Source organism: Balearica regulorum, chromosome 9 (genome assembly GCF_011004875.1).
Source record: "Balearica regulorum gibbericeps isolate bBalReg1 chromosome 9, bBalReg1.pri, whole genome shotgun sequence".
NCBI classification, from domain to species: domain Eukaryota; kingdom Metazoa; phylum Chordata; class Aves; order Gruiformes; family Gruidae; genus Balearica; species Balearica regulorum.
This window is the reverse complement of record NC_046192.1, coordinates 5,933,458-5,958,014: the sequence shown is the minus strand read 5'-3', so window position 1 is coordinate 5,958,014 and position 24,557 is coordinate 5,933,458. Positions and strand designations below refer to the sequence as shown.

The 24,557-nt window shown below is 47.5% G+C and overlaps 1 protein-coding gene and 1 long non-coding RNA gene across 2 annotated transcripts in view; one reads left to right on the top strand and one right to left on the bottom strand.

Annotated features, from left to right (window-relative positions):
• Positions 1-12,509, top strand: part of LOC142602900 (uncharacterized) — a 45,136-nt gene extending 32,627 nt beyond the window's left edge. The window contains exons 10-12 of the long non-coding RNA XR_012836726.1: positions 189-372; positions 1,660-1,732; positions 12,362-12,509. This is a non-coding gene — a long non-coding RNA (uncharacterized LOC142602900). The remainder of the gene's footprint in view (positions 1-188; positions 373-1,659; positions 1,733-12,361) is intronic.
• A 4,556-nt stretch (positions 12,510-17,065) lies between these two features.
• On the bottom strand, positions 17,066-20,759 carry LOC142602988 (G-protein coupled receptor 35-like). Its single transcript, XM_075761838.1, has 2 exons — positions 20,204-20,759; positions 17,066-18,809 (listed from the first exon to the last, which is right to left on the bottom strand). The coding sequence occupies exon 2, from the start codon at positions 18,781-18,783 to the stop codon at positions 17,848-17,850; it is 936 nt and encodes a 311-aa protein (XP_075617953.1). The 5' UTR covers positions 18,784-18,809; positions 20,204-20,759; the 3' UTR covers positions 17,066-17,847.
• Between the last annotated feature and the right edge of the window lie 3,798 nt (positions 20,760-24,557).

Genomic DNA, 24,557 nt, shown 5'->3' with positions numbered 1-24,557 from the left:
CCGGTAGTGATCAGATCAGAGTCATGTTATGGCACTCATCTACACTATATAACATAATACTCTGATAAATGGTGTATCTAGATTTATTTTTTTTTCATAGAAAAACATTTTCTTCTCAGCCTTTGCCTTGCGTTTGGTAATGAAACACATAATGAACATTACTTCCTTTGCCTTTTCATTATACTGAGTATTACCTGAGCACTGCTAACTGGACTATCACCATGTTCCATCTGGACTGATGGAAGTCAACAACCATCACTACAGTCTGGCACAAAGGGATGCCAGTGCAGGAAAGCAACAGCAGCTGCACCGCACACTTGTGCCTTGCACAATCATTCCTATACCTTCACGCAGACGGCCCTGCACGAAGGGGTAGGAGCTGCTTCATCTGCAGGGTTTATGCATTCTCAATGCTACGACTTTCTGAAAGACCCATTTCTGTCGAATGGCTTGGACTGAAAAAGAGCTGCCTTGTGTGGAAATTGCATTATTTCCATTTCCTTTAACTTTTCCTCATCCATCTCTCCTCAGTGTAGGGACTGGCATTTCTGGAAAGGAAGCCCTACACACTCAAGCCTATAACTGCAATAAATTAGAGTCAAATGAAAATCACAGAATGGCCTAAAAGTAACATTTTCCAGGTCTGAGATTTGCCCTGTTTCATTAATGCGTGCCATCTTTGCACTCTGGGTCTTTCCCATTTTAGCTTATGGGTTGCCAAGTTGCCACTACCTTTTTATTGTTTTCAGGCCCGTGTGTATTCAGCTGTGCATTAATAAGGCATGTCTCAAAGGATTGCAGAGAAGTGGGACCAGCTCTGGCTCCTCGCAGTATGACCAAAATGAATGTTGCTGTCCCAGGAACAAGGCTATTTGAGACGTCAGTTGGGGATTGTTTCTCATCCTGGTATTGTCTCACCTGGACAATGGCAGTCAGCATGTCCATGGCTCTTATGTTTGTTTAGCTTGGTTTTTCTTGAAATTTTCTTGAATTCTATGAGAATTTCTGCAGGCTATAGCATGAATTGCTCCATCACAGCCCAAGTGTACTGGCAGGGTGCACTTGTCAGTGCAGACACTCCAGCCTGTGTTCCCTCATCTTGGCTTAGATCTGAGGGTATAAGAATTGCTGTCAACCTCGCTGCTGCAGTAAGAGTGTTCTGACAGATCCCAGGGCACCAAAACCAAAGTCCCAACTTGAATCACTGACTTAATGTGGAGGTGCAATGAGTGCTGCTGAGAAATAGAAAAGGCCCAGGAAGAGCTAGTCAGACAAAAAAAAAAAAAAAAGAGGAAAGTTTAAGAAAATGCTTACAGGGATCCCTGCATTTACTTCAAAGTCATAGTTTTGAGTGATTGCTGGTGAGGAAAGAAACGCTACCTCACAGTGCCATCTTGGGGTAGTTTATGTCTACAAGTTGGACAAGAGGCATCAAGGTGGAACTTGACTTTTCCTTTTTGTGGTGCTCTCTCTCCCCATATGTGTGTGTGTGCTTTATTTTGTTCTCATCTCTCTTAATTTGTCCTGGCTGGCTGCTTTTTATTTTAATAGCATAGCCAGTCTTTGAGAGAGAGCTGCTGAAAAAATGTTCCTTTGTGAAAACATGGCTTTTTTCCCTCTTGGAAAGGGCAACTGAGCAAATTTCCTTATTTATTCCAGTGCAGAATGAGTCTCTGCTATGAAGAGAATTGGCCGTCCTGGAATCTGGAATCAGAAGAGGACAGTAATGGAGGTAAGTTCAATCAGCTGTAGCTTGTTTCTTCTATGCATGTAGGTTATCTGCCCTTGCTGTCAGCATACGGTTAGTATTTAAAATATAACTGTTGGGTCTTGGTCTCAGGGTCTTGGATGCTGCAGAAGGGGGAGCAAGGTGGGGATGCTGCAATGTGCTGCCAGCCCAGCTGGCTCCCAAGGGGAAAGGCACCCTGGCTTCTTTGGCTGAGAGTGGGAATTCATCCTCCTCTGTATGCAGAGAGGTTGTGGTGTTTGAGCCCAACAGTGGCTAGATACTTATTTCCTTCTGATGTGTAATGTTAGTCTAACTAACTGAGTTGATACGCTTGTCTTTGTTCTGGCTGCCTGCCATAGCCAAGTGTCTTTACACACAAATTAGAGTGAATGAATGCCTTTGGAAATAAAACTGCACTTTATTTGAGTATAATCATGCCATTTACAATGATAACCTGTGCAACATGCTCTAAGTGATCCTGCTGTAGCAGGGGGTTGGACTAGATGATCTCTAGAGGTCCCTTCCAACTCCTACCAATCTGTGAATCTGTGAACCTTCTAGCTTTGCACTTCAAACCAAGTGCTAGAGATTTATTTGAAATGCTGAAAAGGTCCCTGCACTTGAGCACAGGTGCGTTCCTATAAATAATTCCCATAAATTCCTGTAAATTCCTGTAGAAAAGCCTCATCACATGAAGAGGATCAAGAAACCAATTTGCAGGAAAATGAAAAACCTCAAACAGATGAAAATGTCTCAAATTAATGCTAGAATGGCAGAAACTATCACACAATGAGATGCAGACTTTTTTGCATCCAGCAAGAAGTGTGTTAGCCTGTGCTAAGGATAACTCTTGCCATATATTGTGTAGGGTTTCGTTGTGCTGCAGTGTCCTGGGCATGGGAGCCCTTGAAGAGTCAGATAAAGACCCTGAATGTATGCTGACTAGCTAGCTTTCTCCAAGAAGGACTGTCTCCATTTTTTATGCTACAAACCAGGATTGTCCTAAGGGACTGCCTCATCTGTTTGGTGTAGGGCGAAGGGTGTGTGAGCTGAGCACAAGTGCCAGCCTCTGCTAAAGAAACTATTGTGCTGTTGTTATAGGCTGCTCTGAACAAACCCCATTTCTTCCTGCGTTGGGTAGGAAGGGTGATTGCTAAAACCAGGGGAGTCGTACAGGGATTGTACTGAGGTGGCTGAGAAACTTGTGAAGGTAGGTGGTCATGTAGGAATTTAATTATGTTGTTGCCTTCAAGTCTTGTGCTTTTGGACTCCTCACTGATTCCAGGGATTACCTTACGTACGTGCACCAAGCGTGACCTATTTTGGTCTTTGCAAAAAGGGGCTTTAGATGTGATGCTGGGCTTAAATTTTCCAGGCCAGAGGAAGACGTTCCTTTGCAAATCATTTCACTGAGCCTAAACCTCCAATTTGGATTGTTCTGGAGCACCCTGATAAACAATAGCAACTAGCCAGATGTGCAGATATTTCTCTGATTCCACCTTAAATTTACAGTATTCCTCAAACGGCAAGCCTTTACCTGCCCCCCACCCCAGATCACAGCCTGAGGGTCATCTCCCAGCTTGAAAGAGCAAAGCTTCCCTGGAAATGCCTTCAGCTAGTGAGGGACTTGCAGCCCACCAGAGCCCAGTCACAACTAATGCCTTTGCCACTCTGCCAGAGTGGGTGCTGGGGTCTTCTCAGGGTCAGACCCTCTGTTCCATGGGATGAAGCTGCAGCTGGCAGTGCTGCCAGAGCAGGCAGGGTGACGGAGCCCCACAAAGCTCTGCTCAGGGCCGTGGTGGGACAGGGTTCAGGGCCTCCTCTGGTGCCGAGCAGCAGAGGGCAGTTTTAGCCTGGGGGATGTGTTAATCAGTCCTTAGTTAAACATGAAGGCATGATTTGGTCATCACTTTAGCCCTGACAGAGTTATCCTGTCAGGTGTGGGGTAAAGCAGGAGCCACCTGATGGGCCCCAGAGTGCCTGGCTGTCACATTACGCTGCCTCTCTGCGATGCATGTCGTTCCCCATTGTTTAAAAAAAGTCTTAAACTGAGGTTAATTTAAAACCAAACCATGTTGCCTCTCAGCTTTGGTATTCTGAAGCATGGCAGCAGTATTGCTTTTGTTTGCATAGCTCACAGCTTGTAGAGGTGCAGCATACGTCGTGTGTGTCTGACCTCGTGCAGCGGCAGGTAGAAACGCGTACCTTTTGCAGCCAGTAGGAAGGGGCTTTACCTTCATGCTGCCTTTAATAGGTATCTGACAATTTCTGTCAAGAAATCGGTGCATAAGACGGAGTTCTTGCCCGAGAAAGCAGTAGTATTTCTAGATTTTTGTGTACGCTGCCTACTAATAGGGACTAGAATAATTCATAATGGTACAAAGAAAATGGCTGTATTTTGACTGTATGAGTATACTCTTTTAGAATTGTATTTCCCTCAATAAGTGTTATGAAAATTACTTTCTCTGTTTGTGACCTCATTGCAAGAATGAGAGAATCTACAAGAAATTGGAAGTGAAATTTAGTATTTCAAATGGTGTTGGCAAATGGCATAAATGGTTTTGAAAAGAAAGAATTTAATGGGGTATAGAGATACATGCGAAATTTTGCAAGTACATCATAGGAATAGTTGTGAGCACAAATGTGAGATATGGGTGAGCTTGATATGCTGCAGCTCTGAAAAAGGAGATCTGGGGCTTAGAGTAGATTGCAAATGGAGTAGGACTGGAAATGAAATGGAAGATTGCACTGTTGTAGAAAAAAGTTAACATGATTATGGGGTATGTAATCTTTTACGGCTTTAGAACTATATTCAGTCTTGAGTGCCTGTTTTGAGAAAGAGGGAGAGAAAGAAACCAGTTCAATCCAAGAGAGAGCTTAGAAAACAGGAGCAAACATAGTAAGCTACATCTGAAGTACAGAAGTAGCTGGGTGTATTTAGAGCACAGATGTTGAAGTGCAGAGGGCATAAATAGGTCTTCAAATACATAAATGGTAGCTACGAAGGGGAAATGAATAAACAGTTTGCTATATCCACTGCAGATGGGAAAAGAAATAATAGATTTACAGTGCAGCTGGAAATGCTTTGCTTGGAAATTAAAGTAAACCCTTCTAATGCTGAAGAGTAATGAAGATAATGAAACTAGAAATACCCCTTGCTGTGAGGTGTTATTAAAAGCAGGTTAGACAAAATTCTGCTAGTTATAACATGGGAATACTTGAGCTGACCTTTCATTAGATGGTCTCTTCCTGTCTTTTCTGCAAGTCTGTGCTTTCGCATCCAAAAGATTGAGGTGAATTCGAAATCACCTTGGATAATGTGACAGCTACATGTATGTTAGCAGTGAGGGGGGCAGAGAAGACGCTAACTGATTGCACCCTTTGACTACAAATCCACATAATCCCAGAGTGGCATAAACTCTTACCTTGGTATGAGTCCTCCTTATTTTCTGCAGGTTGACAGTAGCCCTTTACCAAGTGGTATAATCACTACATTGCTTTACTCCATGCCTAATTTTGCACAGATTTGTTCCCTGATCTCAACAGTGGCCACAGCTGACTGTAAATCTGGAGTTCCCCTATACATCATTGCACTCTATAAAAAGAAAACCAGCAACGGAGAGCTACAAAAAAAAAAACGGGGAGGGGGGGACGGGAAGGGAGGAGGGCAGATAGGAGGGGACATGAAAAGAATTAATGTAATTTTCTTCAGATGTTTCTTTGCCATGCATCATCTGTACGCAAGAGTAAGCTTCACAGAAGCAGTCCTTTTGGGGTTATTGGCTGGACGTTGAGGTAAGGGAGCTTGTATCTTATGTTATAATTTTCAGGCGTCGGCTAAAGGGTATTCTAAGTTTCACTGCTAATTCTGATATTACAAAAGGTAATATCCATTGCATGGACCTTTATCTGGCAAAAGAAGGTAGATCATTTCTATATTGTTTTGTATCGTTTGACTAAACAATGTCTAAATGTTTTTAAATACATTATTCTGCTGCCAAAATCACTAGTGCTGCAAAAGAAAAGGGCAGAAATACCATGCAGCTACAGTTAATATAGATGACAAACCTGGGGCCTGCTACTAATTGTTGGCTAGGTCACTCTTTTCCCCATTGTCCACAGTTTATTTTATCTAACATGGAAAAGAATCTAGTAAATAGATACAAACAAGGTATCTGCTTAACAGTAAAAGAAATGCCATATTTTTACTGTTTAGGAGAATCACTTATGGCAAACACTGTGAGATTCTGCTCTGCCGTACCGAAGTTCAATGATGAGAGCTTGCCCCAGTGTGCTGCTTGCATTGCAAGCAAGCGGCGGTCAGAGAATTGCTTTGAAGTGTTGCCTCTTCATCTAGTGTTTCTAGCATTTGAGCAGCATCTCACTGTATGCTCCGAATCTAGACCACTTGAGCGTCACAGGCACAAGAGCTCTTAGGCAAACGTGTGGGAGAGCCCTGCTTAGAGCTGGGGTGAGCGTTTGGGAAGAGAACGGTGCAGCAGCAGAGGCTGCCTTGGTGCTGGCAGCTTGCGGAGGGCTGATGGTGGCTCAGGGCTCTTGTCAGCAGGGGTCACTGGTTTACAGCCTGATTGCTGCCTAAGCCTCAAGGCTGCAGGTGCAAAGGCACTTTAATAACTCACCTGAAAGCTTTCACGGAGAGCCGTGCTGCATGAGGTTACAGGCGAGCGCAGGCTGCTGTGTGCGCTGGGGCCAGGCTGCGCTACAGGCAGGGCAGCGGGTGTCTGGCTGTGGGCAGCCCGAGGCCAGGGAGGATGTCTGTCTGTTAATTTGTGAAGCCAAAAAAGATAACTTATTTTATTTACTGTTTTTTAAAAAACTTACAGACTATGATCTCATACACATCAAGCAGATGTGATGTGTATCATTGGGTGTTAAGCCTAACAATACCACTTTAGGCACGTACAAAGGACATGGTATCACCTCACTCATGTGAGCGGTTCACTCTGTGAAGTTACTTGCCACAAAACACCCCTGTGGCCAGGTTCTTTTGCAATTCAGTGCACTCACCTGTGGCCAAAGGCGCCCGGGTCCAGTGGCCCCAGCCCTCCAGAGCCAGTGTTGCTGCCCCTGGCCCGAGCTGGTGCAGGTGCTAGCTGAGGGCCATGTGTATCGCTTCAGCTTGCTGCAGTGGTTTGAGCTGAGAAGAGCAGCCAGGTTAAAATACTCCCTTCAAAATCTTTATCTCCAATAACTCCAAAGTCCCTGATATCTCTAATAGCATACACAGCCCATATGACCGACAATAACAAGAAAGTACCATTTTTGTGAGGCTCTTCTCCATGTGCAGCAACATGCCAGGCCTTCCCAAAACTACTACAATGTTTCTTTTTCTGTGTGCAGGATGTTTTTAATCACAGACCAAAGCTTTTCCATAAGCAAAACCTATCCGTTTCATTCTCTTCCCCCAGCAAAGGGCAAGTGTGTGGCCTGTTGCAATAGTACATGGTAGAGGTGTTACCCTGATGGAATGGCTCCATCCTTCCAGGAAGCTGTCTCCGAAAGGAGAATTGCCCCGAGAGCCAGAGTGCCGCAGGAGGGGGCTGCCTCTGCAGTCAGTGCCCATCCCCAGAGAGGGATGGGGAGCTGAGGACTTCGCGTCTTCCTGCTTATCACCTGGGGTAGAAACATGTCTGTGAGAATGTGTTGGTTTTGCGTGGCAAGGTTTTGGTAGTGGGGGGGCTACAGGGGTGGCTTCTGTGAGAAGCTGCTAGAAGCTTCCCCTGTGTCTGACAGAGCCAATGCCAGCCGGCTCCAAGACGGACCCGCCGCTGGCCAAGGCCAAGCCAATCAGCGCCTCTGTGATAACATATTTAAGAAAGACAAAAACAGTTAGAGAGCGCTTTTTGCAGCCAGAGAGAGGAGTGAGAAGATGTAAGAAACTCTGCAGACACCAAGGTCAGTGCAGAAGGAGGGGCAGGAGGTGCTCCAGGCGCCGGAGCAAGATCCCCCTGCAGCCCGTGGTGAAGACCATGGTGAAGCAGGCTGTCCCCCTGCAGCCCATGGAGGGAGGATGAGGGGGTGTAGAGATTCCACCTGCAGCCCGTGGAGGACCCCACGCCGGAGCAGGTGGAGACACCTGAAGGAGGCTGTGGCCTGTGGGAAGCCCGTGCTGGAGCAAGCTCCTGGCAGGACCTGTGGATCCGTGGAGAGAGGAGCCCACGCCAGAGCAGGTTTGCTGACAGGACTTGTGACCCCGTGGTAGACCCATGCTGGAGCAGTTTGCTCCCGAAGGTCTGCACCCCGTGGAGGAGACTCACGTTGGAGAAGGTCGTGAAGGACTGTCTCCCGTGAGAGGGACCCCACGCTGGAGTGGGGGAACGATGAGAGGAGTCCTCCCCCTGAGGATGAAGAAGCAGCAGAAACACCGTGTGATGAACTGACCGTAACCCCCACTCCCCGTCCCCCTGTGCCGCTGGGGGGGGCGGAGGTTGAAGCCGGGAGTGAAGTTGAGCCCAGGAAGATGGGAGGGGTGGGGGGAGGTGTTTTTAAGATTTGGTTTTATTTCTCATTCCTCTACTCTGTTTTGCTTAGTAATAAATAAGATGAATTCCTTCTCTAAGTTCCATCTGTTTTGCTCGTGATGATAATTAGAGAATGATCTCTCCCTGTCCTTATCTCAACCCATAAGTTTTCTTTCATTGTACCTTTTCTCCCCTGTCTAATGAAAGAGGGGAGTGATAGAGCGGCTCTGGTGGGCACCTGGCCCTCAGCCAGGGTCAACCCACCACAGAGAATTGTTCTCTTTTTTTAGATTAGCCCTCTGATGTAGAATGGGAATTCCACTGAAAAATGACATTTCTTGGTTAAGGTTAGTCTTTGCTTCCCATCCCATCGCCCGTGGAAATGAGCAGAGTGAGAGCATGAGTACAAAGGCACTTCAGAGGAGCTGAATGAATTTCAAAAGTATCAAAACTGATACTAATCGATGGTTTGCCTTGCACCCATGTTTCTTTCCCCCCTCCCTTTCATTTAACCTCAATTTGGGTTTCCTTCTTCTCCCAAATCCCATTTGCTTGCCTCTGAGGTGAGCTGAGGTCTCCCAGGCTACTGTATAAACCTCTGTGGGAGAGAAGAAACTGGCTAAAAGAAGATGGGGAAAAGCATTTAAGAAATAAGTTTTCGAGTGATTTTTCTTTTCCAGATGTATTAGACATACTGCTGCATGAGTGTTTTTAAATGTCTTTGTAGACATCCGAGCAAAGGTGTATGTTCCCAGGGACTCTCCCTTGGGCAGCCCAGCAGAAGTCTGGCCCAAAACGCCTTTTCCTGCTTTCTAACGCTGCCTTCTGCCCTTCTGCTCCGGGGTGTGCTGGAGTTTGTCACAGACAGAGGTCAGGTTTCCCTCTAGTGGTTTGACACTTTCTGTGCAGCCCTGAAAGTACAACAGCATAACTTGGGCCTGTTGGAGTTTCAGAGCAATCTTTAGTAGCTCTAGGTGAGGGCAGATGTTTTGCATTCAGAGCAGTATCCAGCTTAGGATTTACCTGGTGGGCGCTGGCTGCTGTTGGCTCCTTTTGCTCTGCCTGGTGCAATGCTGCATCAGACTCCGGCAGGTAGTCAGCAGGGGCATGCTGACTATGCTGTGACAGCTAGATGTTGATGGTGTGGTTAGGTTTTTACTTTTTAAAATAATTTTACAGGTATAAAAAGTGATTCTGGGTGCTCATGGAAGGCAGAAAAGCCCCCAGGCTTGTCACTCCCACACGGATGGGTTGGAGGAGCAGACCTTCAATAATCATTGTTCCCTTTGGGGAAGAGGATTGCCGGTTGGGGTCTATGACCCACTCACCTTCCTTGGCTGCCTTTCTTCTCTTCAGTCATGGGCAGTTTTGTTAAGCTGTGGCAGTGAGGGGACTTCACCAAGCACCAAGACATTCTGATTTGCCAGTCCCAGCTTTCCCAGTGCTGCCTGAGCCGAGGGTGATTAATGGTGTCCTGAAACCACATTGGCCCTGCATTGGCACCTGTTGGGAGGGGTGAGAGCAGCCTTTGCTGCCACTGGAGAGGTGGGTGAGGTTGCACCAGAATTAACAGTCAATGCTGCTTTTAGAGAAAAGCACTGGGTTTTCATGAAACCAACGGTCCCTACCACCTGCGTCAGCATGGCTTATAAACATGTTTAACAACAAGAGGATAAATACAGGCCTGATGAAAAGCTCTGGCACCTACTGCTCTTACTGTGAAGTCTCCTTACTGATAAGAGAAAGCGTATGTTTTTAATTTGCGTGCATTTCCCCCAAAATATTGCTGTTTGCCAAGTCTGCCGCTTATCCTTCATCATGCCCCTGCCTCACAGCAGTGCTGCAATCTACAGCATTCGTGAGGGACCGGGTGGCTGGGCAGCAGAAGGTGCTGCAGAAAGGAACAGGCTGGCACAGCTCAGCACTTTGCACGTTCATCGTTTAAAAAAAAAAAAAAAAAAAAAAAAGTCGTGTGTTTTCTAAGGCACACCTCTTTCCTCCCAGTTTGGCCACTTCTCTGCATACTGAAGAATTTGTTGCACATGAGTCACTTTTTCTATGGCGGGAAGATTGGTTAGTTTGCTTGTGGAGTTTTTTTGGGTTTGTGTGTTGTTTGAGGTTTTGTTTGTTTTTCTGGGGTTTTTTTTCCCTTCTTTCCCTCTTTTCCTTGCATTTATGGAAATTCTTGTAGTTCATGTGTTTCCTCACTGAGAACAGCGCTGAGTACCCTCAGGCTGGATTGGGGATACCACAGGGCTTCTGGAAGAAGGTTGCCCTGCAGGCATGGGACCTTCCCTGCCTCCTCCAGCCATGGTAGCCCACCTTCTTTCATCTCCTCACCCTGGTCATGTCCATCTTTTCCCAGGGAAGGGGAAACCCATCGTTTCTGCAGCTGATGGTGGGGGAGTCTGGGTGGTTTTGCTGAGCAGCTGGATCCTGCATGGCTCTTGACAGGGAGGCCAGTCCAGCTTGTGGCATACCGCAGTGCCGTTGGGCAGAGATTTCAGGTGATTCTGCCGAGCACTGGGGTTTTGCTGAGGATGGAGCTGCCTGAGGAAGGAAAGCATCTAAAAAGTAAAAAGAAAGCAGGACTGTGCAGCACAGTTCCCTCTCTGGGAAGGGTAATTGCTAATACAGCAATTTCTAAAGCTGGATTTTCATGTGGGTCTCGTACCTCTATTTCTTTCCTCTGTCACAGCGATATAAGGCATAAAGGCAGTTTCGAGTTGCAGCAGGATCCTGGGGCAGGCTGGGCATGGGAAGTAGTGCTGGGGTGGGGGATTCCCATGCCAGAGAGACTGGAGGAGGAAGGGGAGGTATACGCACACCTCCTGGAGCCAAAGGAGGGCATTTCTTGCCTCACAGATGGACCTGAAAGACTCCTAGAGCTCCCCTGAGCATCCCTCCATGGAGGAGAGGTTTGTGCGATGCCTCTGGTGCAAATCCAGTTACGAACCACAGAGGGGGAGAGGACAGGCCAGTCCCTGTGCTGGGGACAGGGCTTGCAAACCGACATTATCAGCGCCGAAAGCGATGGAGCAAAGAAGGGCTGTTTTGTTGCAGTTGTGTGTGCTGCACCAGGAAGTTGTGTGTCCCTGTCACTCTTCTGACACTGGCGGAAACCTTCGTGCCACCAGGGTGTTCACCAGCACTATGGGAGAGGTTGTAAGTGCACGAAAAGAAGCTCTTGTGATTTCTGTCTTCTGTACATGCTGACTGATGTGCTGTGCCTTTGTGCAGCTGGAAATTGAAGAAACTTGGCCAAGCACAAAAGTGATGCACACTCTTTAGCATCTGGCTTACACAGACCTATCTGAAAGCAGAAGAGCAATTACTCCTTTGGTCACTTTTACCAAAAAAATAAAAATTTTAAGACGTTAAATAGGGAAGTGTTTCAAGGGAAAGTAAAGAAAGACGTGAGAGGGTTGTGTGTTTATGAGGAAGAGGAAAGTGTTGAAATATACTAGTGGAAATCAATTGGCCTGGGGTTTACTGCCAAAAAAATAAAGCCAATGTGCATTAATAAAAAAACAGAAATGTGCTGGATTTCATAACTGGTTTCAGTATTGTCACCTCAAATCTGCCTCACAATGATCGTGCAAACAAATTGTCACCAGCAGCACAGTCTGACCCTGGGGTGTGCCTTAAATGCAAAATCTGGGAAACCCCTTTTTCAAACAGGATGCTTTTTCTGCCATGCTCTCATCTCCACGGTAGGCCTTTTATCTTTTTCCTAACGTTTATTTTTTTGAAAACCAGTGGGGGATGCTGCTTGGTTAGTATCCCTGTCCCAGGCAGGCATGCAGTGGGATCCACTTCCCTTTTGCTGGGAGAAGGCAACGGGTGTCCAGGGAGGTGGGTGCTGGGGTGGCCCTGCCCTGGGCAGCGCAGCAGGAGGTGGGCACCTCGATGCAGGGCAGTGCATTGCCTCCATGGGAACTTTTTGGCAGAGCCTCCATTTCCCAGATTGCGCGGGGAAGTTGGTCAAGCATCTGACCAGATCTCTCTGCTGGGACTGAAATAGCTCTGAGGTCCCTGATGTGAGAGGTGAGAATAGAAGAATCTTAAAAAAAAACAAAACAGAAAAACCTCAAACATGCATACCTGGAGCAGTCCTGTTGTATTTGAGCTCCCTTGTCCCTTCTTCCAGAGCTGGGACCGCTGCAGACCACCATCCCTCCGGGAGGCAGGAGGTGAAGATCCACCCTTGCTGCTCTCTGCCTACTGAAAATATCACCTGCTCTTCCCAAAGGAACAAAATCCATCATTTGGGTCCAGCCAGCTGGTACAAGAAAAAAATTCCAGGTATGTTATTAAAGTCAGATATATCTTTTATCATTGCACAGTTTATTGCACCTTTGAAATTTTTCAAAGTTCTGTTTCTTTAAAAACAAAACAGAAGCCAAAACCCACCTCCTCTCTAAAATTGCTTAAACACTGTGAATATAGCAGTGTCACTTGAGATGAAAACATGTAACGGCAGTGGCAGTGAGCCAAGGTCCCAGCGAAGGCGAAGGGCCATGGCTGGTGGGTGTGCTCCTCCTGGGCACAGGGCTCGCTCTGCCGCCGTCCCCTGGGTGCAGGGTGGTTCTGTGGGTGACCGGGGGCTGCCCGGCATCGGGGACTGGGAGGCAGCCTCTAGGGACATGTTAAATGCCACCCAAGTCTGATATGGGCGGTGCCCAGAACATGAAAGCCTCTAAATGATAAAATAAAGGGCTGAATTCTTCATGATCACCCAGTTGCCACTGGGAGAGTAGAAAGGTATTGAGCATCAGCCGTGTTCTTCCGTTCACCAGAATAATAGCAGAGAAAGGAAGCGAGCAGCAGTAAAAGATCTATTTTACCATTGAATTATAACTTAAACAAGAATCTCTTCCTTCCTGCCCCAAGAGTGCTCCTGATCATCTTCTGCCTGCACTGCCCTGCCCTGCCCGCGGTGACTGATGAGCAGTTGTCCTTGGCTGCATCTCTGCTGCAAAATCAGATTAGATTATGCAGTCCCCTCCCTTCTGCCACCCGGGGCTCTTCTCAGGGGAAATTATTGAATAACCTCTGTGACAGGCAGAAGTGTAAATGTGATAACTTAAGCAGGTTGTGAAATAGCTGCAGCAACATGGAGGAGCTGTGGTACCCACATGGGGAGTGTGTGGTGGTGTCCTACCCTTCTGAAATGCAACACCTCTGTGGTGGAGACATGATGCTGGGTCTCTCTGCTGGGGCACTGAGAAAAGCTGGTCCTTCGGTCCCTGGTCGGTGCAACATGACTTTTGGTGGAAATGTCATGTTTCTGGAGCCTGTTTTTATAGGGCAACATAGGGCAAGAGTTAAACAAGTGACTGTGAGCTGTGGCACCCACCAAGGGAAGAGACCTACAGATGTGCTCTTGCAATTTTGAGGCTGATAAGTCAGGCTTGAAATATCTGTGCCAAATTTTTACTTAACCAAAGCAGGGAGCCGGGCTTGAAAGCCAAGGGCCAGAAAGGCTGAATTATGAAATGTTTATCTTGGTAGGAAGATGTCAACAGCAGAAGTGAAATGGGAGTTTTGAAGTTAGTAAAGCTGCCAGCAGACTGCTGCCGGGGTTTCTGATGAACAGAGTTGCAGATGCTGCAGCCTTTTAGCACCTTTGAGGATGAGCAGTGGAAGGTGTCAGATGCTGTCCCTGGCTGGTGCATGCCGTGCCCAGAGGTCATCCTGTTGGAGTGACTTGGTGATGTTTCTGAGCCTTCATTCAGAAATTGAGACATAGGAATGCTTCTATCTCAAGCTAACGACAATGAGCTACTCTGATTTTCACTTCCCCAAAAGTGCCCTCTTTGTCGATGTTCAATGAAAGCATCTTTGAAGTATGTCGCAGTTTTTTGGTGACAGCTTTCGCACTTTCCCCCTACACCTGACATTCAGCTGAACTCTCATTTTTCAGTCAGCTGCCCTGGTTCAGTACTTGGCAGCAGGCAGCTTCATTTTAAATGTGACAGCAACAGCAAATGGAAAGCCCCAAGAAAGAAAACTGGTGTGAGACATTACCAGACCTCTGTGAGCACCAACGTGAACGTTAAAGGAAGGTTTGGATGTGTTTCTACACTCTGTGTCTGTGTCCCACCTGTGCAGCCACTTCCAGTGCACCGCAGCAGCTCCATTTGTGCGTTCCAGTGATCTGTTTTTGTAACGAGTCCATTCAGTGCTTGTCCAGGGTAACAAACTGGCTGTGTCCAGCTCTGCCAACAGTTCATGGAATTAGAATTAGTCTAATGTAGGAGACGCCAGCGCAAGATGTTTGTGCCTACTTGTGTCCTGCAGCTGCTGGGAGGGCAGTGTGGCCTGATGAGGGCAGGATGTGGTCATGCATGGCGGGAGATACCGGCCTTGGCCAGCCTGCGAGGTGTAGGTTCCAGCCCTCCTCACGCCTGTACCCTCATCGCTTGGAAAGCGTGAGGCTGATGTCATCCAGACTTGGCTCCAGAGAAATCTGGGAAGCCTGAATGACAGAGCGCATCCTATGCTAAGAAGGTTAAGTTGCACATATTCGAAAGCTTGGTGGATGTGCTGAAATATGTAAGGTTTTGCAGCAAGATCAAAGCAAGCCAGGCAAGGCTGGCTCCACCTGGATAGTTACGGTCTGTCTGGGAGTGGGGTGGGGGCTGTCTGCCTTCCAGGCAGTGGTGGGACGATCGGTATCTTGTTGGCAAGTGCTCGGATCCCCCTTGTCTCCTGGAGGTTGCTGAGCCCACCAGAACTGTCTACTACTGTACATTACTGCTGCCTCCTCACTGCTTAATTCATCCCTTAGCTCTTCTCTGTATGGTGTGGGAGAGCTTGGCCAGATGGGTTGTGAATTTAGAGGACAGTTCTTCTACTAAATCAACCCAAAAGCTCCAGGTGGGGAAAAAAAAAAGAAAAAAAAAAGAAACAAAAGAAAAAAGAAAAACAAAAAAGAAAAAAAGAAAAAAAAGACAAAGAAAAACGAATAAAGAAAAAAGCAAAAAAACAGAAAAAAAAGAAAAAAGTGAGCAAGCAGAACAGCATAATCCTGTTTTCTAGCTAGGGAGCCTGAGGGGGTTTCTTGGTCCTTTGCCACATATTTCAGCCCCAGCACATCTGAATCCCTGACTGCCCTGTACTTGGGTAGACCCTGCTCAAATGGTGAAGAACAGAGGGTTTGGCCCTATGTCAAAGGGGTAGTTTATCATGTCTTTTCTGACAGTGAAACATGCTCTCCTGCCTCCTTGGCATCATTAACCAGCTGCTCCTGGGCAGTCATTAGAGCGGCAGTGGTCCTGCTCAGAGCTGCTGCGGAGGCTGGCTGTGGCAGTGAGGACCATCCCTGCACTCCCTGCCCAGCACCATCCTGCGCTGGCACAACCCGACTGTCTCCTCCACAACCCCTCCAAGGCTCCCTCTCTCTCCAAACCTCAGTAAGCACCTGAGGACTCACGGCTGCATAGAGGCATTGGTGTGAGGTGGTGAGGAAGTTTGGGCATTTTTGGGCAAGTGTGCATGGTATTTATTTCTTCAGCGGCTAGAGGAAGGGGTGTTACTCGGAGTGAGATTGCTTAGCAGAATCTGCTCGGAAATGCTTTGTTTGTAGGCAGCTTTGTACCACCTCCACCCATTTAATGAGAGATTACTGGGGGAGAAGTTGTTTTTTTTTTTTCCCTGCATATCTAAAATAGCAGTTTGGTTTGTGCAGAGCTTTCACGTCTGAAGAGCTCATGCCAATGTTGGTGAGACTGGAGGTACAGAAGAAAACACACTTGCAACCAGGTAATCTCTCAAATCACTGCGCTCTCAGCACACAAATCCCATACTGGGGAGGTTTGGGGGGGGAATCTTAAAGGTATGTTTAGCCTTATTTGGGAGCAGTCCCTCAAATTAAAGTCACAAAGTGCACATGTTACTAGAGCGATGCAGGAGACCCATCAGCACACAGGGCTGGGAAAGGCAAAGTGTGATCCCCACTGTGCTGGGCTGAGCAGTGTGCAATCAGCTGCACCCCAGGCTGAGCTGGGAGGAGATACCCATCTCTGCATGCACAGCGCCATTTGTTGCTGCTTTGATCTTTTCAAAGAAAATGCAGGGGTAGAAGAGGGGAGAAACCAACCTCCTTAAAAGGTCTTCCTTGCAACCGGAGCTTCTCCTACTCTCTCTCCCCATTGTGCAGTGAATGAAGGCCAGATCCTGCTCTCACATTTTGGTGTTGACAGAGCAGATTTCTGCCTGATTCTCTGGCAAGCATGGTGAGAAGCCTGCAGCCCCTTGAGAAGCTGTCAGGGCTTTGCTACTGTCCTGTGCTAGTGGCATGGGCTTTGCTGGGCAGGTGGATGGAGGGCTCTGCTCAACAGTCGTCTGCAGGTCTCTCTTTAAGGGGTTTCTTCCTTTTGGCATGTGTCTTGAGTAGGAGGAGATGCAAAGGCCGAGCTGGATGTGGGGCTGTAAGGTGGCTGAAGTGGCAGCAGGGTTTGGCCCAGCATGTGCAGGCAGATGAAAGCCAAGCCCAGGGTCAGGAAACGTGGGTGGAGGTACGTGCATGGTACCTCCCATCCTGGGGCATGTTGGTGCAGTCTGAGCATTGGTACAAAGTGGCTAGTTAGTGGATTTACCTACTTAGCTGTTTGTGGGTAAATGCATCGCAGGGTGGCATGTACTCTTCAGCCTTTGAAAATCCTGGTTTCAGTTGCAGCTCATACCCCCTGCCCCTCACTTGGACAGCCAGGAGATGAGCTGTCCCTTTTGGGAACAGACAGCAGAGCAGATCCCATACCACCCAATCCTCTACCATTGCCATTTAACTCATTAAGAGACTGCACTCTGTGCCAGTAACACAACTTTATTTATATTGGATACCTTGGAACAACTCGCTGCCACTTTCTTTAGGCAGTCCTTCATGTGCTAAGGTTGAATAGACCCTAATACAGAGTCCTTCTTCCCACCGCCCCACCCCAACTCTTTGGATAGTAGCTGTAATACCAGTTCACTCAAACGCTTTTGCTGTAAAGTTTTTCCCCAGTAGAAGCAATTGGAATTTCTTCTGACCTTGTACTGCAATTGATGACCATTTTGTAGCTGTTACGTAGTATGAACAGTGCTGTAAACTTGTCTAAAGCAGGCTAAATCTGCCTCTGCTACTGTGACTGTGCATTATTGCCAACTGAAAAACAAGACATTTGTGACTTATAAAAACATCCTACCTTTCTTTTTCTGCAGTGGTTTCACTTAGACTTTTTTTTTTTTCTTTTTTAATATTTGCAATAACCTGTTTCTTTGTCACACCTACAGCTGCATAAAAACTGATCCAAGGTGGGGATGAGGGACAAAAATCCCCTTTACCACCAGCTGTACTTGTTTTGAGTTTTATGGGAAAATGGAAGACATTTTTTTTTCAGGGGAAAGCTATCATTTTACTCAAATTTGCATAAGGCAGAGAATTATTAGTGGCAACCTAGATCATTGCATCAGGCTCTGGACTGCTGTGGTTGACTGAATCAGGGCTAATTTTCATGTGTCTGAATCCTTCCCATTAGCAGAAAGTCCCTCCGTCCCACTCACACAAAACCAAAGTGTGAAAGCCTGCTATTGAGTCCCAGTTGAACTTGAACGTAGCAAGTATAAAATGTGAGCTGCATGTGTTTTGCACTAATGTGTTACGCATGGAAGCTGAATTTCAGTTTCTTCACTGGCTTCACATTTGGACTTCGTTAGCTTGGGAGACGCTTCCTTAAATTCCTTGTTGACAAAGTAGTAACAAATAGCATCCAGACAGCAGTTTGTGTTTGCAAGGACTGAGGCGAGGTGAACAAAATTGTTAACCCTCTGTATTGCAGAGCAGTTGGAGCTGACGGAGTCCATTATAAAGCGAAGGAGATGCCCGACGTAAAGAGGCAAAAAGCATACGATGAACACTATCAGGTTTGCAGACACGATGTAGACGGCCTTCCTGATTACCTTTTCCTTGTGACAGTTTTGATTCTTCTTTCTAATGAGTTCTGCAATGACTTGTATGGAGCAGTAACTCAAGATGATCAGTGGTATGAAAAACCCTACAATAATAGCACACAGTGTGATCACTGAGGGCTTAACAGAAGATTTTTCAAAGCAAAGTTCATCTTGTCCTCGGTCCTCTAACTTTTTAATGAGGGACATCACACAGATAATGATTATCCAAAGAAATCCAGAGGCAAAAGCTGCCTTTGGCGGCGACCTCAGCACCTTGGCTTTCAAAGGGTACTTGATTGCGAGGTACCTATCAGCTGCTACAACGGTGATGATACTGATGCTCATTAAGCGGTTTATGAAATAGCCACCTTCCAGAATTAGGCACCACGTATCTGCCTTCAGATGATAGAACTGGGATAACATTTTAAAAGGCAAAGTAAAGAGCAGCAAGAAGTCAGCCCCAGCCAAGTTGACCATGTATACTCTGGTTTCTGTCCATTTGCTGAGTTTGCAGCAGAACACCCAGAGCGCCAACGCATTCAGCAAAATGCCCAAAAGCAAAACTGGGACATAAATACACAGCTGGACAAGTGGAAAGCTTTCATAGGCTGTGATACTGCAGCTGCTGAGGTTCATTTTGAGGGTATTAAGAGGCACAGTTCCTGCAAAAGCAGATTAAACCTTTTAGAAGCTAGACTCTTGACTGAATTGGTGACTAATTCAGATAGTTCAGGGCTTTACCAACAGTGAAAACCAGACTGCAGAGATGACTCTGCAGAGCACAACTGTCTGTAGGGTACCTAGTGGGAACGGAGGAAGAGGGACAAGCCTGATCAGTTCTGGAGGAGAGAAAAATCACAGGTTCTTAATGAGTCCCATGCGGGGAAGACTGCTCGCGGAGGGCAGCAGGGGAAAATGCTTGGGCTCAGTTTAGGGCCAGATTCAGATCAGGCAGAAGCGGGTATCCTGCAGCTAGGAGTTGTATGATCTGTTACAACCCATTCAGAAATGGAAAGGGATTGCTTAAACTCAGCTCTCATCTGTCTCCCTATAGCGGTGCTTAGGAGAAGCCAGCCAGCATCCTTGCAGCTCAAAATGCTCTGGGAGATGTGCTGCAAAAGGACAGCTGTCCTCTTCTTCAGTCCTGAGCTGTCTCTGCGTCACTTCTCATTAGTGATAAAAGCAATTATTGGTACACATCTCATTATTTTTGGCTGCCATTGAATCCTATGTTCAGTGGTAGCATTTAGTGGTTTGCAGCAAGAATCAGAGTACTGGGGGCTACGCGTTGCTTTTAAAGGATTGTGAAAGTCGGTTGTCGTCTCAGAAATATTAGAACAATCTGCCACGTTCCAAGGCAAACTCCCCAACCCCCACCTGCAAAAAAAAAAGTCATGGCAAGAAAAGTGATCAGCAGCCATGTGAAATAGAGAGATGAGCTGTATCTGGTCTAGCGGGTGGTTTTATTCCCCTGAGTCTAAGGGCAATATTGCTGTTTGCCCTCCTGCTTTGGAGGAATTAATACAGCAATATTTTCTAGGTGCAACTATTTATGGACAGGAAAGACCCAGGAGGTCTGAGATGTCTTTGGATCTTCCCTGCAAGGGGAACATGGCTCCATGGGTGCATGTTCCCCGGGCTCAAAAGCATCCCAAGCAAGTCCCGCAGCGTTTAAGTGCAGCTGAAGCTCTTGGCTAGCTTTGAAAATTGTGCTGCTGAGGAATCATGCTGGGAGACCTCTTCAGAGGTGAGGGAACGTGCTACTGCCAATACCTGCAGCAGCTCTGTGCTTTGGACATGAGGAATGAGTTATGAGTCCAAAAGAAATAAGGGTAGATCGTAAGAGACAATGGGGAGATCTACCAAAGGCTGAGACAGCCCTTAAGCATCCAAAACATGCCAAATGTGGCCAGTATCTAAACAAGCCTTTGAAAATACAGAGGCTCCAGCACTCTCTGTTTCTCCATGACCATTTTGGTGTCCCACCATGTCTGGGGAAAGGCAGTGCCTTGCAGAGCTCAAATAACCAGATCAGCAAATAGCCGGGAGGAATTACCTACTGACTCACCGTCCTTGAAGAGAGTGGATGTTCTTCCAGACCAGCTGCGGTGCGACGCACAGGCACAATAAGCCCTCCTAGCGCTGCTCCTGCCCCATGACCGGTCAGGTGTTCCTCGATGACCATTTGCTAGTGGCTGTGGCACCAACAATGCTGGTGGAGGAAGCACCCCCGCCCCTCCTCAACGCATTTCCCTGGGGTTGAGCTTCCTCTGTCACCGCTGGCATGGCTCATACCACCCCCTATTGTCTGAGGAGCCTGCAATAGCCCTGCAGTGAGATGAAACGCTCATCTGCCATGTGGCCCTGCCGCGGTTCCTCTGGCGATGGAATGGCTTTGGGTTTCCCCTTTGATTTACTTTCCAGTGCCTGATGTCTCTGGAGGGTCCTGAGGTCTTCTGTCTGTCTTCTAGACTGCCACACTGCTAAGCCCCAGGACAGAGCAGCTCCAGCAGGCCCCCAGTCCCATTCACAGAGCTGTTGGAGATGTGAGGACAGTGGTTTGCAGACAGTTTTGTGATTATTGTAACTGGGTTTCATTCTGAATCATGATAATTCTCTTGTCTTCCATAATTCTCATCAGCCAGAAATTCTGAGAAATGTGGCAATGTGACCCTGTGACCTGCTGACTTTTTGAACCCTCTGCAGTTGCAGTTGCAGTCCTCCTTGGCTGCCCATTGCAGCCCGTTTACAAGAAGAGCTCAGATAATTGGTCAACAAACTCAAAGGTCCTGCTGTTAGTACCTTGAATTGCTGTCTTGGGCAAACACATTGCCCCTTCCCGCTTTCCAGGTTGCCTTAGAGCAGCCTCAGGAGTATTTCTGCATTGTCTGTCTGTGCCTTATAAACCAGTTTGTGAGATTAATTCCTTGCCAGTGTGTAGTCAGTATAGAGCTTAGCTTAAATACTGCTCCTGACTTTCCAGGGACTGCTTCTGCCTTTCTTGTGGCTGCTTCTTGGTGGATGCTCATAAGTAGTTACTGACTTCTTAGTACACCCAGCTCATTGATCCCTAACACCATAATTTTCATGTCATTGTTCTTGTTAGTACTTCAGTTTTCATCCAGCTCCCGAGATTGTGATAGTTTCGCCACTGTACAGAAAACACTTCACTTTGCATCAGCCTCAAGTGTTGTCCACTCGCTCCTATTGTCTATGTCAAGGCAATCATTACCGGTATTAACCATAAGCAGTCAACGTCAGGCTTGCAGGGAACTGAGCTCATAGCAGCTCCCTAGTGTGATGCTTCCCATGCACAGCTTGGTGCTGTGGTGGCCAGATGAGGGCAGCTACGTCTCTGATCAGCCTGGTGAGGCTTCAAGCGAAGGACAAACCCTGTCACTGGGCACAAAGCAGCTGGCTGTGATCAGCAGGTTCACCAGGATATGTCAGAGCAACTCAACACCAGCTACCAGTAGGCAAAGCTATGATGAAGTGTTATCTGCTGCGGTGGGTTGACCCTGGCTGAGGGCCAGGTGCCCACCAGAGCCGCTCTATCACTCCCCTCGTTCACTAGACAGGGGAGAAAAAGTGTAACGAAAGGCTTGTGGGTCGAGATAAGGACAGGGAGGGATCACTCACTAATTATCATCACGAGCAAAACAGACAGAACTTAGAGAGGGAATTCATCTAATTTATTACTAGGCAAAACAGAGTAGAGGAATGAGAAATAAAACCAAATCTTAAAACACCTCCCCCCACCCCTCCCATCTTCCTGGGCTCCACTTCACTCCTGGCTTCAACCTCCGCCCCCCTCAGCGGCACAGGGGGACGGGGAGTGGGGGTTACGGTCAGTTCATCACACGGTGTTTTTGCTGCTTCTTCATCCTCAGGGGGAGGACTCCTCTCAGCGTTCCCCTGCTCCAACATGGAGTCCCTCTCACGGGAGACAGTCCTTCAAGAACTGCTCCAGCGTGGTCTCTCCCACGGGTGCAGACCTTCAGGAGCAAACTGCTCTGGCGTGGGGTCCTCCACTGGCTGCAGGTGGAATCTCTACACCCCCTCATCCTCCCTCCATGGGCTGCAGGGGGACAGCCTGCTTCACCATGGCCTTCACCACGGGCTGCAGGGGGATCTTGCTCCGGCGCCTGGAGCACCTCCTGCCCCTCCTTCTGCACTGACCTTGGTGTCTGCAGAGTTTCTTACATCTTCTCACTCCTCTCTCCAGCTGCAAAAGCTCTCTCTAGCTGGTTTTCTCTTTCTTAAATATGTTATCCCAGAGGCGCTGATTGGCTTGGCCTTGGCCAGCGGCGGGTCCGTCTTGGAGCCGGCTGGCATTGGCTCTGTCAGACACAGGGGAAGCTTCTAGCAGCTTCTTACAGAAGCCACCCCTCTAGCCACCCAAGCTACCAAAACCTTGTCATGCAAACCCAACACATCTGCAGAGAACTTACATGTCTCCTGGTGTGGCTCTCAGGTCCCTGTCTGATTTCTGGATACTGCTGGGTCAGGATCCTCATGCTTCTCTTCTCTGCCCCTCGGCTCCCCATCAGCCACCCTGTAGGCTCTTGCAGCTGCTTATGGCACCCTTCTTCCATCAAGTCACGAGCTTTATTACCTCTGCCATGGACCAACGATGCTCACGTGGTATTTTTCCCTGCCTCTGCAGTTTTCAGCCCGTCTCAGCCCTGCAAGTGCTGTCACCATGTGGCACGGTGGTGGTGACACTCATGCTGTTTTCTCACTTCCTTGCTGGCAGCTTTCTGGCGGGGTAGTCTGGGGGCCTACGGCACTGCTGAGTACCAGTGCCTCTATAAAGTGTGTTACTGCTCGCAGTGTGCTCCAAAGGACCTTTTACTCACACCAGTGTCTACCACAGCTTGGCTGGAAAAGTGATTTTCCTACTGAAAGGAGCCAATGAGGCAAAATATTCTTGTAAGGTGGAGCACTATTTGTTCCCTCCCATTTAATGTTATTCAGACGTGTTTTGAAACTGCGCATTTTTCAGGTCCGAACATAGTAGAGCTGTTAGTGGCCAGACCCTTTCCTTTCTTCCCACAACCTAGAGAAGGGACTGTATTTGGTGATCTCTGCCTCCTGATCCTGTTTTGGCTGACTTATTTAGAATCCTTGTTGCTGGTGTGAGATTTCATGTGCTAATTCCTTTAAAATTCTGGACTTCTTGGGTTCCTCATCCTTACTGAAAGCTGTGACAAAGCAATCAGGTAGTTTTCAGGACATATCTGGACAATTTTTTTGTTTTTATCAGCAGCAGCACTGGGTGATCTCATTTCTTTGCTTGTAATTTGTGTATATAGATAGCTTTTCATATTGAAGGGAAGAATTTGCTAAGACCCATTTGATCTTTACACTTCTTGATCTTTAAGACTTGTTTCTGTTCTGCACAATCATTTTTCCTTTCCTTGTAAGCTCCACCTGATGTCCTGCTTGAGGCTGTTTCCCAGCCCTTCTCATGAGGTTTTCCTGTGCTCCTGGCAGCTAATAGGCAGGACAGCTCAGGTTTGGTGGGCTCCTGCCTCCTCTCCCTGCCAGGGAAAATCTCGATCTCTTCTGCCTCCCAGAGATTGTGCCCTGCTGGCTACAGCCGCTGGCACATCACAGCGGGATAGGGCCTCTGGCAAGGTGACAGAGGTACCCGTACCCCCCCAAATGTGTAAGGGGGACACGAGACACTGTGCTAATCTGTGGCATTTGGGTTCTGCAATGTCTCTGCCCTGTGTGGCTTTTATCCTGGCTTTCTCACGGGAAGTCGTGATGTTGCAACAGCAGATTGTGACCAAACAGAACTACAGGGTTGAGAGCAGAACATGTTGGTCTTATTTTTAGCATGGAAAGCCTGTGAAATGGGAGTGCTAGGCTAACTGCATCAACCTCACGCCAAGACCAACCCTGGCTGTTGAGACTGTTTCCTTTTTCACCTTCCTTAGCGCCATGCAGGAACCGAGCCACAGCAGATAATGCGCTCGCAGGGCTCTCTACTACAGCCCTCTCCACACTCCTGCAGCACCAACGCTGAAGGGATCGGCTGGTTGTTGGAGCTGCTCATGGTCTGTGGCTGCTGTTCCCCACTATCATTAGGCAAACACTTGTGCTAGGAAACAGGAGAGATTTGTGGATAATCATGTCGCTATCCTCATGGATTGCTATTCCCGTGCAGTGTGGTGTCTGGTAGTTTGTTGTGGCCCAAGTGCTGATAACTCATCTGTCTGATTTACTGGGAGCACTCAGCTGAGGTTTTGTTTCCACTGAAGGAAGGTATCAGAAACCCATCATAAACATCATTACAACTTGACACGTAAACCAGATGATGATTTTTGTCCAAGGAAGTACATATGTCTTCAGGTAATCAGAAAGCTCGTTGCTCGTCTTCGGGTTACACTATAAATATCCTG

What these genes read in the sequence shown, in the direction of transcription:
- LOC142602988 (XM_075761838.1), bottom strand. Translation starts at nt 18,783, where the DNA reads ATGAACCTCAGCAGCTGCAGTATCACAGCCTATGAAAGCTTTCCACTT.